This window comes from Aquarana catesbeiana, linkage group LG05 (assembly GCF_042186555.1).
Source record: "Aquarana catesbeiana isolate 2022-GZ linkage group LG05, ASM4218655v1, whole genome shotgun sequence".
NCBI classification, from domain to species: Eukaryota; Metazoa; Chordata; class Amphibia; order Anura; family Ranidae; genus Aquarana; species Aquarana catesbeiana.
The window spans coordinates 635,855,311-635,868,505 of record NC_133328.1 but is presented as its reverse complement, the minus strand read 5'-3'; the positions used below and the strand labels follow the sequence as shown (position 1 = coordinate 635,868,505).

General features: G+C 45.8%; 1 protein-coding gene across 4 annotated transcripts in view; it reads right to left on the bottom strand.

Annotated features, from left to right (window-relative positions):
- LOC141145580 (cytochrome P450 2C14-like) overlaps positions 1 to 13,195 on the bottom strand; it is an 85,610-nt gene that overhangs the window by 10,784 nt on the left and 61,631 nt on the right. For all 4 annotated transcript variants that reach the window (XM_073632404.1, XM_073632403.1, XM_073632405.1 and 1 more), the window contains 3 exons: positions 6,869 to 7,042; positions 2,033 to 2,171; positions 1,222 to 1,409 (listed from right to left, as the gene is read on the bottom strand). In XM_073632404.1, the coding sequence (XP_073488505.1) occupies positions 1,222 to 1,409; positions 2,033 to 2,171; positions 6,869 to 7,042 (501 nt within the window). The remainder of the gene's footprint in view (positions 1 to 1,221; positions 1,410 to 2,032; positions 2,172 to 6,868; positions 7,043 to 13,195) is intronic.

Sequence of the window (13,195 nt, the reverse complement as noted above, 5' to 3'; positions counted from 1 at the left end):
GTATATAAGAGGGTTTAACCACGCGTGGAGTTGATACTCTACCGCTTTTTTCTTTTTTCTCTTTTCCTCCTCTTTTTTCCCCTTCCTCTCTTCCCCTCCCCCCCTCCTCCTCTCTCTTCCCTCAGTATTGTCTCAGACCCAGCAATGTCCTTCTAGCTGCTGCTAGGGTAATTGACCAACCTAAAAATAGCAGGTATTACAACACTGTTAAGATTTTTTTAATTATGGCAATGGATTAGGGTCTGTCTTTTTGATACAGCCCTCCACCAGTTAACAGGAGGTATATTCTCCCTAATAAAGACAGGATCACTGTGTATCCGTATGTCAGGCTGCCTGAGCCTTCACCCCCCCATCCGTGGCGGTAACCCAACCCTCGGGGAGAGGGGAGAGATAGTCTGCTTTTGAATAAACACAGTAGCTGGTACCTTAGTGCTGCCAGCCGGCTGGGCAGCACGTTGACACTACTAGCGATGGCTCCTTATGCTGTTAGCGTACGCCGTCTCAGCCGCCTCCGCCCGCTGGTGCCGAGGCCGCTGCCCGGTTAACCAATCGAGCAGAGAGCCCGACCCTCTCCTCCCCACCCCGAGGGCTCGGATCCACGTCCTCTCGCGGGCGGCTGCGCTGCTGCTCCGGCGTCGCACTCCGGCACGGGCAGAGACAGGAGAGCCAGGCAGCCGATCAGATGCCAAGTGCTGCAGGGGGAGAAAGCTCATACAGGCAGGTCAAATCACCGGGTTGTTTCAGGTAGACACGGAGGCATCGGGCTGGGGGAAGTACACACACACCTCCTCTCACTCCAGCATCCGGTCACGCCCTAGTTTTTCCCACAAATTTTAACTTCATCTGACAGTAAAGGTTGAAGAAATGAGGAGTATACAACATAACAAAGGATAAATAGGAAGTATACCGTTGCCTAGGCAGGAAGGGAGAATGGGTTCTTACTGGCTTTTATACACAGCATTATATTGCATTCTGCTAAGGGAGATATTAAAAGAAAAACTCAGAATGAACCAACACCATGGCATCCAACTAGTAACTGGCCGAGTGCAATACAAGAAACCAGACATATTTTGGTATGGCAGAAATATGGCACGTGCCTAAACACCCATACACTACAACTAAATGTATTTAATCTAATTTAACCCTTTATATTTTTAGCTGAGTCTCATCACCATTTCCCTTTTTTATCTGCACAGTCTGGCATATATCGTGGTTGTATACCTTCGGGATGGTGTACCCACAGAACTGGATGTCTTTGGTCAGGGCGTGGAAAAGAGTAGTGGACACCAGGTCTAAAACTCTTTGCATTTCATGAAAGACGGCATTGGTGTACGGCAGCTGTGGTCTGTCTTCAATCCCCGGTAGATGCAATGATTGCGTCACCTCATCAATTTCCTGTTGGACCTTTGCTGAAATGTAAAGGAAGTTACCTGTGATTTCCTAAAACCTCTATGTTCTAGGGAATTATAAACATTTTTTTTTAAATGTATGTTGAGAATGAGCGCTTCCAGCGTGAAGTTTGTTGGCCAATACTAGCCAGTACTAGTTGGGAGTCTGGAAAGGTAAGGGGAGCACACTATTGTTATGCTGGGCAATTATGGAATAATTAGAGACAGTACAAGTACCACTCGCCCTATTCAGTTGTCCAGTACTTGGCAGCACTCAGAGCTCCATCAGCTGTCTCCACACAGCCAGCAAATTACTAGCCATCTCCTGTAGCACTGTGCAGTTGTTGGCTGGAGACGGTCTCAGGATTTTGCTGTACTAAAGATGCGCAGCATAGTAATTTGTGGTCAATGGATGATGTGGCCTGGGGGGTTCCACCAAAAATGCAAGTATAAATAAATTTTTTTTTTTTTTCAATCCTCACTTATGTCTTTTCAGAGCACTTCTAGGTCATACAAAATCAATTGAGAAGTCGAATTGCAGCCATCTTTTTTTATGTGGTGTAGTGTTGGATGAAGTGGGCAAGGGATGGAATATCGGACAGATGAACATAACAGAGTGTTCTGCATTCTATATTTGATCTTACCCTGAACATCATAATAGTGAGCCAAGAAGACCAGGCAGAATTTCAGGGTCTTAGCGGTGGTCTCAGAACCTGCCAACAGACTCACTAACATTGCCTGCAGGCTCTTATCGCAAAAATCCGGGTCCTCCTCATGCTCCACCTGAGGAGACAGATGGGGGAATTAACATCAGGAGAAATGAGCAACAAGCATGAGCCAAATATTACAGCAGGCTGCAAGGGCATTAAAGTTACACATAATAATAAACTTTATATAGCACCTTTAAAGGTGGCTTCTCGAAGCGCTTTACAAGGAAGACACAAGAAATACACAGGATAACATAATATAAGGGAAAAAGGGACAATTAAGTGAAAGCTTGTCTAAAGAAAAATGTTTTTTGGTTTGATTTAAAAGAGTTTAGAGAAGATGACTCTCTCACATTCTTAGGAAGTGAATTCCAGAGCTTTGGAGCAATGCAGGAGAAGGCTCTCTCTCCCATAGAGTGTAGGTGAGTAGGGGGGTGGGACAAAGTAAGTCGAAAAAAGTTCAGAGAGATAATGGGGTGCCAAGCCACGAAAAACCTTGTAGGTGAGCAAGAGGATCTATACGAAACCTGATGGGTAGCCAGTGCAAGGACTCCAGGTATGATCACTTGTACCAGACCTAGTCAAGACTCTGGCTGCAGAATTTAGAACATATTTAAGTTGATTTATAGTGGATTTGGTACACCAGCAAGTAGAGCATTGCAGTAGTCATGTCGGGAGAACACAAAATGTATGGATCAGCTTTTCAGCTGCAGTGTATGATAGCATAGGATGCAGCCAAGCAATGTTTCTCAAGTGGAAAAAAGAAGTTCTGACAACATTTTGTACATGTGGCTCAAAGTTTAAAAAAGCATTAAATATCACCCCTAGTTTTTTCACTTTAGACTGAAGCTCAAGTACAGTGCCATCTATATAAGCTATCAGGACTGGCTTTACATAATTGATGGGGGGGTGCCAATAAGCATGACTTTAGTCTTGTCACAATTTAAATGAAGGAAATTATGGGCCACCCAAGTTTTTGTATCACAAATACAGTTAGATAGGAAAGAAGCAGCCAATGTAGAATCTGGTTTAGCGTGGATTTATATCTGAGCGTCATCAGCATAGAAGTGATAATTGAGCCCATGTGATCTAAGCATTTGGCCAAGTGGAAACATGTACAGTAAATGCTAAAAAGTAAGGGACCCAAAAATTAGCCCTGAGGAACACCGTACTTGACTGGACCAACTTCAGACTGAAATCCACCTAGAGAAACAAAGTGACAACGATCAGTGAGATATGGCTGAATCCATTTCAGAGCCAATTCTAAGACTCCAAATATGGTTTCAAAGGAGAGAGTGAGTAATAGATTGTGGTCTACAGTATCAAAGGCAGAACTAAGAACCAGTAGAATAAGAATAGTTAGTGACCCGGAATCAGAAGCTAACAGAAGGTTGTTAGTGACATTGACCAAAGCGGTCTCTGTGCTGCGTAGTTGCCAAAAACCAAATTGTAGAGAGTTCAAACTGATTAAAGTCAGGTGATTATATAACAGATATCACAGCCCGCTCAAGGATCTTGGCAAGGAAGGGTAAGTTAGATATTGGGCGAAAGTTTTTTAAATTGTCCAGAGCCATGTTGGGTTTTTTGGTACCTGGTGATGGCGGCAGTTTTGAGGATTGTTGGTACAAAACCGGTGCTAAGGGAGTCATTTATGATATTGAGATTAATGGGGCATAGAGAACTAAAACAGGATTTAAATAACTGGGTGGGTGGGGTCATGTATGCAGGTGGAGGATTTCATATTAGAGACCAATTTAGTTAGAGATGCAGGGTCAAATAGAGAGAAGTGGGAGAGAGAAGAGGCAGTAAAACTCTAGGTGGGTCAGGAAGTGATGTAGATAAAACATGTGGTGTGGTAAGAATTTTGGGTCTTATTTTGTCAACATATACAGTATATTACATTATTATAGTACCCTGCAAAAAAAAATATTAATACTTCCCTATTTGGTGGCGATTTCTTTGATCTGTTGAAAAGCTATGGCCTGCTTTAAGTCATGGGCCTGAAGGCGGGGTTTAGCTGTGCCTGTACACAAGGGGGAAACACCTCGCTCGAAGGCATGCTTACCAATGCCCAGAACTGGGTGGAAACTGTGGTCATGGGAAGACTCAACCATTAAGGCAGTCCCCGACTCAGAGATGAGCCACTTGTGAGCAGCAAAATGTACAGTGTTCTTCCATAAGAGGTCTCATCCTAAAGAACTACACATGTGTACTGATGTATGTGTTGCATTCGGAGGGACATGCAGAGCCATTGTCGACCAGTCCAGCGTACCTCCACTACCTCACTCCCAGTAATGGAATGGAGTCCCACCAAGCACATAGCGGGCCCCAATGCATGCTCTTTAACTGCTTCCTTCCTATACCTAGTGATCAGGCCTTAGATCTCCGTAATGCTAGTCTGCACCCGGTGACCAGAGGAGATGGACAGCTAGGGAGGGAGTCACCGACCCCTCGCTACTGGAGGGCCTTTCACCTAACCGGGTACCACACCGATGACTAGTTGCTGTAGCAGTTCTTTCTTGCAATTACCTATGGCAACTACCTCCTCTTCTCAGCTTTGTAGGTTAACTTTGTGTAATGGTGTTATGCATACCCCACAGTGCTATTATAGACCCAAGTTCTTAGGAATACGCCAAGACCCGACATGCACCCCTTTGACTGTCTTCAAACCAGGCTCAAACTTTTACTGAAAGTTCAGTGAAAAACATGTATAAAATGCAATAACGTCCTCATCCTAACTACACCTAATTGTGGCTGCCCCAGGGTACCTGAACAGGTGAAGTAATTTTGGGTATAGTCCATAGTTGGAAAAACTTAAATGGAGAAGTCCATGTCCTTGGGGTGTCCTGATGAGTCGGCGTGCTATGGTGGACCACAGGTCCCAGCAAGCCCTTGCACGTGTCCAGTCTTCTCTTTGTGGGCTCACACTGCTGCACACTCCGGCTCACAGCAGGAGTCCAGTGCGTCCCCATTCACCATTTCAGCCCAAAGTCAGACCTTACGCAGACCAAAAGACGCACAGGACTCCGGTGCAATTCACACCGGAGCTTGCTGTGGAGATGTGTGAACTGGCTCCATAAACAGCCGGTCACAATCTCCTGTAATGTGAATTGGATGCAGGTTTCTCCACATTCAATTCGCAACAGTGTGAACCCAGCCTTGGTCCTGAGCCCCTGGGATCCAGACCTCTTCCCTTTTTTAACATATGGAAGGGAGGTTGGACCCCAGCAAAAGCCTGTAAACACACACAGGGAAGGTGGCAAAATTGTAACCCCCTTCCCCCTGACCTTTGCAGCTAAGGTAACTAAGCACACAGTCGGCCACCTGCCCACATGCTTAGTTCCCTGTTGCATACTATAGCTCCCACAGTTTGGGGTTGAGCAACCAAAATCCCCAAAGTGTGCCAGAAGCTGGAAATGTTTGGGCCATAGGCTGCAGTTCTTCAGTAGAGCAAAGAATAGACTCCCAGGCCTCCGGGAAGCGGCCCGAAAAGTGTTTTAGTATGCATGAGCTTATGCATATTTTGTGTGTGTTTTTATATGCATTATTCTTTTGCTAATTCATTATGCACAGGGATGGGGGTAGGGGTAAGGGGAGAAGAGGGGAGGGGAGGAATTGGGAGAGGAGATGAGATGAATGGGAAGGAATTAAAAAAGCAGGAAGATGAGAGGAGAACTAAGAAAAATAAACGAACAAAAAAGATATAGAAGGATTGGAGAGGGTAAAGAGGAGGAGAGATAAGGAATGGAGGAGCAGAGAAGCAGGAGGAGGAAGACAGGGGGATGGAAGAGAAAAGGAGAGGAGAGCAACAGAGAGGAGGAAAAGAAATAGAAGAGATGGGAAACATGAGGAGGAGAGAAGCGAGGGATACAAGAGGGGCAGAATGCAGAGTGGAGATAATGAAAGGAATTGAGAGGGAAACTAAGAATTGGAGAATGGAAGAGAGTTAAAAAAAAAAGGAAGAATGAAAAAGGAGAGGAGCAGGGAGGATTGAAGAGAGTGTAAAGGGAAAGGGAGAGGAAGAGGAGCGAGGAATGAGGAGTGGGAAGAGAAAGGAGCAGCGAAAAATGAGGATTGGGAAGAGGGAAGAAAAGGGAGGGATGAGAGGAGGAGCAAAATGAGGAGTGGGAAGAGGCAATGAAAAGGGAGAGGATGCAAGGGGAGGGGAGAAGAGAAGAAAGGGAAAGAGGAAAGGAAAGCAGGAGGAGAGATGAAGGAAGGGCGGAGAGAGGGAAGAGAACGTGAGGAGGGGCAGGGAGTAATGAGGAGTGGGAAGGGAAAGTGAGAAGGAGAGAGAAGGAACAGCAAGGAAAAAGAAAGGGAGGGGATGAGAGGAGGAGAAGGGCAGAATGAGGAGTGGGAAGAGGCAATGGAATGGGATGAGGAGGGGAGGGGAGAAGAGAAGAAAGGGGCAGAGGAGAGACGGAAACACGGGGAGAGGGAAGGAAAGAGAACACAAGGAAGAGCAGGGAGGAATGAGGAGTGGGAAGAGGCAATGGAAAGGGAGAGGACACAAGGAGGAGGGGAGAAGAGATGAAAGGGAAAAAGGAAAGCAAGGCAAAGGGAAGAAGGAAGGGCAGGGAGAGAAGCGCAGAAAGGGAAAAGAAAAGAGATGGAAGGAAATTTTAAAATCGACCATTGCACGCAAAACGTAATCATAATCAAGTACAACCCATTACATTCACACAGCCATTCTTCAAAGCAGTTCTGTGTCTGATTGGCTGGTTTATGGTAATACAGCCAATGGTTATCAAGGATACTTCGTGTATACACCTCCTTCATCTTCAGCAAGAAACAATCAATCAAATCTTGGGGGCCCTCGGGCTTCAGAGTGCGTTTGTGCTCCTCAATGTAATCTAGAACAAAGTTCTGCAGGTAGGAGCTTTCCTTAAAGGCAATCTTTGATACTGTTGGCAGCTTGAGAAGGAACGGGAAGGCGTTGCAGACCTAACCAGGAGGAGACAAAACATTGAGAATTACAGACTGATGCAAAGAAAAACAACAAACCAAACCACACACCACACATTCAGTATAGTCAGTACATCTCTGCAATACTTGCACATATCTAATGTTTTATACATTATAGACCTTGAAGCTACAGAAATATATCTAAAGATTTTCCAGAAATGCACTAATCCCAGAGTCGTAACATCCATGGGTGCAATGCACACAGATCCCAAGGGAGAAGGCCCACTGTGCCCTCACATATTGCACAACATGGAGAGATGCCAGTTCTGACTTTTTCGGCTGGGGAAGGAGCCACACGACAGTTAACCCTACGCTTGCTGGAGAAGGAGCCGAACACCACATCTATACTATAAAAACGAAAGCACGCTACGGAAACGCCCACTAGTTACTTGACAGCTGTCATCTCACAGGGACAGGAGGGAATGCTTTATCTAATCCTCTCCCCCTACCTCATACCTGTTCTCCACTTCACAAGCACTACATGGATCTTTTCTGCAGTTGTGGGGAAGATTGGGCAACATGGGGGGGAAAGGACCTGATGAAACATCCCTTCCACTCCTTGTGAGATGACAGCAGTCAAGTAACCAGCAGGTGCTTCATTTGCACCCTGTGGTTACATAGTATAGATGCCTGGCAGCTGTGGGGGTTCGGCTCCCACTGTGCTTCTTCCCCAGCAGGCGTGGGACTAATGGTTATGCAACCCAACTATAAAAAAGCCTTTAGACAGCAACGATGTTACAGTACCCACTTAACCTATACATTACAATGCCCATGTGGGTTACAATATGTGGGGAGAATGACAGGGAAACTCTCCATAACAATATAAAAAAGGGTTTCAAGAAACAGTGTTAATTGTGATCCAAGGGGATTCGTTTTTTATGGGATAGACAAAACTATGGGAAACTGGAGGAGTTTTAAACCTAAAATGTATATATATATATAATTAATTTAACTGGGGGGTGTATGTAGCGGGCACCTACTTTTATGTAGGTGACCTTTTTGTTAGCTTACAATTTCAGGTAAATTTAGGCAGGCTTGTACCATATAGCAGGCCTGTTTGTTTATTTGGGATCTGAGTGACAGGTAGTTTGTATGCGAGTTCTGGCCAATCATTAATTTGTTTGGCAGGAGGCGGGACTCTCATATAAAAGGCCGGGTCGCATGGTGAGTCAGGAGTTAGAGTTTGGAGAGAAGCCCAGTCTGGTTCCTGGAGGGGAGAGGGACCGGACAGGGCAGACAGAGGCTGGGCTGTAGATTGGGGATCACCGCAGATTTAGCAAAAAAATATGGATCTATGGACAATTTGTTTGAATGGTCATCCCCTGAAGAGTTTTAGTCAAGTGTTGAGGAAGAATGTTTCCTGGAAAGTTCTACTTCAGTGGAGGCTTCTACAGGAGTGTCAGAAAGTTATCCAGTACATCTAAAACTCCAGTACCCCCTTTTAATGTTTCAAATACTACCCTTCCTACCAGGGCAGCCACGTATCAACAGTGGGTCAGTAGAGCTTCTGACACATGTGTTTTGCCTGGCAGAGGAAAGGCTAAAGATTTGCCAAGACTTTCAAGATTTCAGAGAGAGGTTCAAAGGAAAGTGGCTCAGGAGTGGGGCCTAGATTATCCTGTACGATGTTCCTGAACGGATTATGGAGATTGTTGAAAGTTCACGGGAAGCATGGGAGGACGATCTTGTTTGGGATTACCTCCATGTTCCTAAACCAAAAAGGACACCTGACAGTGAGGTCTGGGTCCGATTTAAAGACATCCACCGTGAATGGAGACTTGGAAGAGCGATTCACAAGGATAGAGTGTTGGTGGTAAAGGCAGGACAAAACACCCGTAGCTACTCTCTCGGTGAGAGGACAAGGGGACAGTCGAAAAAGGTTGCCTGACCCGAGGTACTATTTGTGAGCAGGATTGTTGAAAGTGTATTCACAAATGTATTTCAGTACCCATATTGACTGCAGGATGGCAGATGGGTTAGGGTGGGTTTTCCCCAAATAATTTTCCCAGCAGGAGAGACTCACATTCATGGTGCCTAACAAGGACAAAGTTATGGACACTAGGGTGTGCTGTCTCTGCTAAGTCCCTTTGTTGCACAAGTACTTCTACAAGGACTCTTGTTTAAGAGCCAAACAGAAAGTTTATTTGCTAATGGGCAGATGGATTCATTTGTCGAGCATGTCTGTTTAGGGTGCGCTCTGTAGGAAGTCTGTTAGACTCCTTTTTAGGGAGTGATGACCCTAACAGGAACATACATGCCATAAAAGATTGCATATTTTTGATTACCCATTAGAGGATGATAACCCCCTCTCTTTGGTAATGTGTAGTTAGTATTAGTTAGAAATGTTGTGTCTTCTTTTAGGTATATTGAAGATGTGACGGCTGTCTATCTTACAGATGAAGTCCCGTGGTAAGCAGAGTATTCCTCCTGCGATAGTAGTGCTTTGGTTCCACTGGTATGGAGTGTTAGCTGTAGGGAACTACAGTCAGGAAATGTAAATTGTATAAGTGAACACTATATTGTGTTGTTATTGTGTATAGTAATGTCGATGTTATTTCTGTTTCAAGTTTATTTTCCTTTTCCCCATTCTATTTGATGTAATGAGATGCTCTTTCCTCTTTAAACTTAAGGAGGTACTCTAAATTCATTCCCCACAACTGGGGACAGTTGTGATTTAAGTGGGGGGGTATGTAGCGGGCACCTACTTTTATGGAGGTGACCTTTTTGTTAGCTTACAATTTCAGGTAAATTTAGGCAGGCTTGTAACATATAGCAGGCCTGTTTGTTTATTTGGGATCTGAGTGACAGGTAGTTTGGATGCGAGTTCTGGCCAATTATTAATTTGTTTGGCAGGAGGCGGGACTCTCATATAAAAGGCCGGGTCACATGGTGAGTCAGGAGTTCGAGTTTGGAGAGAAGCCCAGCCTGGTTCCCAGAGGGGAGAGGTTCCCCCTCCAGGGAGCCAATGGAGCCCCCCCCGTGAGGATGGTGGGGAACCGGCACCTGTAGAGGAGTAGATGACACCGTGCAGCATGTAGTCGCTGGTGTTGTTGGCAGCCCCGGCGGGGAAAGGGAGCGTGCCAGAAAGGAGGAAAGGGATGGAAGAATCATTGCAGAAGAAGTAGCAACTAAGCAGAAGGAAACTGGGCGATCAATCGTTTATGAGTGGCACATGGACTATTGATCACGTGAGTGAAAGCCCAAGGGAAGGGTACTACCAGAGGCTGAGGGATGTTGGAACGCAAGTCAATGAGACAGGTGGTGATGGCCTGTGACTTTGGGTTCAACAATGCCCCGGGATTCCAATCAGTCAAGCGGTAGAAGTTATTCAGAGTGACTTTTCTTTAGCTCAACTTGGAAGTACCATGTAGATGGGCAGTAGTGGTAAAGAGGTGGTGGTAAAGCTACTAGTACACATATAGAGATACAGACTGTTCTTGAAAAGTTCTGCAGATGAAGAAGTTATTCAGAGTGATTCTTTATCAATTATTCTCTATCAAATCTACTTCCATCTTCCCTGATGAAGAAATCACATAGAGTGATTTCCTATTATCCGCAATGATTCTAGTTCTTTGCATGAGAGGCAAAGAAAAGATTACAAAGCAACCAAAAGAGCATCTCAGAAAACCCTTCTTCTATCCCAGTTCATGTTACTTAAATAAAAGCAAGAGGAAAATGCAACATGGACTGTTCCTGATTGTATGGGCTGCGATGGGTCAGGTGGTAAACGGGAATTACGGATATAATAATCAGCCGCTCCTTCAGGCGGTAAGCGCTATCTATACACATACACATACATATGCACACACATAAACACACAAACACACACAAACACACAAACATATATACACACATGCACAAGTTTACACACCCTGGCAGAATTTATGATTTCTTGGCCATTTTTCAGAGAATATGAATGATAACAAAAACTTTTTCCACTCATGATTAGTGTTTGGCTGAAGCCATTTATCAATTAACTGTGTTTACTCTTTTTAAACCATAATCACAGCAGAAACTACCCAAATGACCCTGATCAAAAGTTTACATACCCTAGGGATTTTGGCCTGATAACATGTACACAAGTTGACACAAAGGGGTTTGAATGGCTATTAAAGGGAACCATCCTCACTGTAATCTGTTTGCTTGTAATTAGGGATGAGCCGAACACCCCCCTGTTCGGTTCGCACCAGAACATGCGAACAGGAAAAAAGTTCGTTCGAACACGCGAACACCGTTAAAGTCTATGGGACACGAACATGAATAAACAAAAGTGCTAATTTTAAAGGCTTATATGCAAGTTATTGTCATAAAAAGTGTTTGGGGACCTGGGTCCTGCCCCAGGGGACATGGATCAATGCAAAAAAAAGTTTTAAAAACGGCCGTTTTTTCAGGAGCAGTGATTTTAATAATGCTTAAAGTCAAACAATAAAAGTGTAATATCCCTTTAAATTTCGTACCTGGGGGGTGTCTATAGTATGCCTGTAAAGGGGCGCATGTTTCCTGTGTTTAGAACAGTCTGACAGCAAAATGACATTTTGAAGGAAAAAACTTATTTAAAACTACCCGCGGCTATTGCATTGCCGACAATACACATAGAAGTTCATTGATAAAAACGGCATGGGAATTCCCCAAAGGGGAACCCCAAACCAAAATTTAAAAAAAAAAATGACGTGGGAGTCCTCCTAAATTCCATACCAGGCCCTTCAGGTCTGGTATGGATATTAAGGGGAACCCCGGCCAAAATTGAAAAAAAAAAATGACGTGGGGTTCCCCCTAAATTCCATACCAGACCCTTCAGGTCTGGTATGGATTTTAAGGGGAACCCCGCGCCAAAAAAAAAAAAAAAAACGGTGTGGGGTCCCCCCAAAAATCCATACCAGACCCTTATCCGAGCACGCAACCTGGCAGGCCGCAGGAAAAGAGGGGGGGACGAGAGTGCGGCCCCCCCTCCCTCCTGAACCGTACCAGGCCACATGCCCTCAACATTGGGAGGGTGCTTTGGGGTAGCCCCCCAAAACACCTTGTCCCCATGTTGATGAGGACAAGGGCCTCATCCCCACAACCCTGGCCGGTGGTTGTGGGGGTCTGCGGGCGGGGGGCTTATCGGAATCTGGAAGCCCCCTTTAACAAGGTGACCCCCAGATCCCGGCCCCCCCCCTGTGTGAAATGGTAAGGGGGTACATAAGTACCCCTACCATTTCACGAAAAAAGTGTCAAAAATGTTAAAAATGACAAGAGACAGTTTTTGACAATTCCTTTATTTAAATGCTTCTTCTTTCTTCCTTCATCTTCTGGTTCTTCTGGCTCTTCTGGTTCTTCCTCCGGCGTTCTCGTCCAGCATCTCCTCCGTGGCGTCTTCTATCTTCTTCTCCTCGGGCCGCTCCGCACCCATGGCATGGGGGGGAGGCTCCCGCTCTTCTCTTCTTCTTTTCTTCTTTTCTTCTTTTCTTCTCTTCTTCATTTTCTTCTCCGGGCCGCTCCGCAATCCATGCTGGCATGGAGGGAGGCTCCCGCTGTGTGACGGCGCTCCTCGTCTGACAGTTCTTAAATAACGGGGGGGCGGGGCCACCCGGTGACCCCGCCCCACTCTGACGCACGGTGACTTGACGGGACTTCCCTGTGACGTCACGGGGAATGCCACAGGGAAGTCCCGTCATGTCCCGTGCGTCAGAGGGGGGCGGGGTCACCGGGTGGCCCCGCCCCCCCGTTATTTAAGAACTGTCAGACGAGGAGCGCCGTCACACAGCGGGAGCCTCCCTCCATGCCAGCATGGATTGCGGAGCGGCCCGGAGAAGAAAATGAAGAAGAGAAGAAGAGAAGAAAAGAAGAAGAGAAGAGCGGGAGCCTCCCCCCCATGCCATGGGTGCGGAGCGGCCCGAGGAGAAGAAGATAGAAGACGCCGCGGAGGAGATGCTGGACGAGAACGCCGGAGGAAGAACCAGAAGAGCCAGAAGAACCAGAAGATGAAGGAAGATAGAAGAAAGAAGAAGCATTTAAATAAAGGAATTGTCAAAAACTGTCTCTTGTCATTTTTAACATTTTTTACACTTTTTTCGTGAAATGGTAGGGGTATAAGTACCCCCTTACCATTTCACACAGGGGGGGGGCCGGGATCTGGGGGTCACCTTGTTA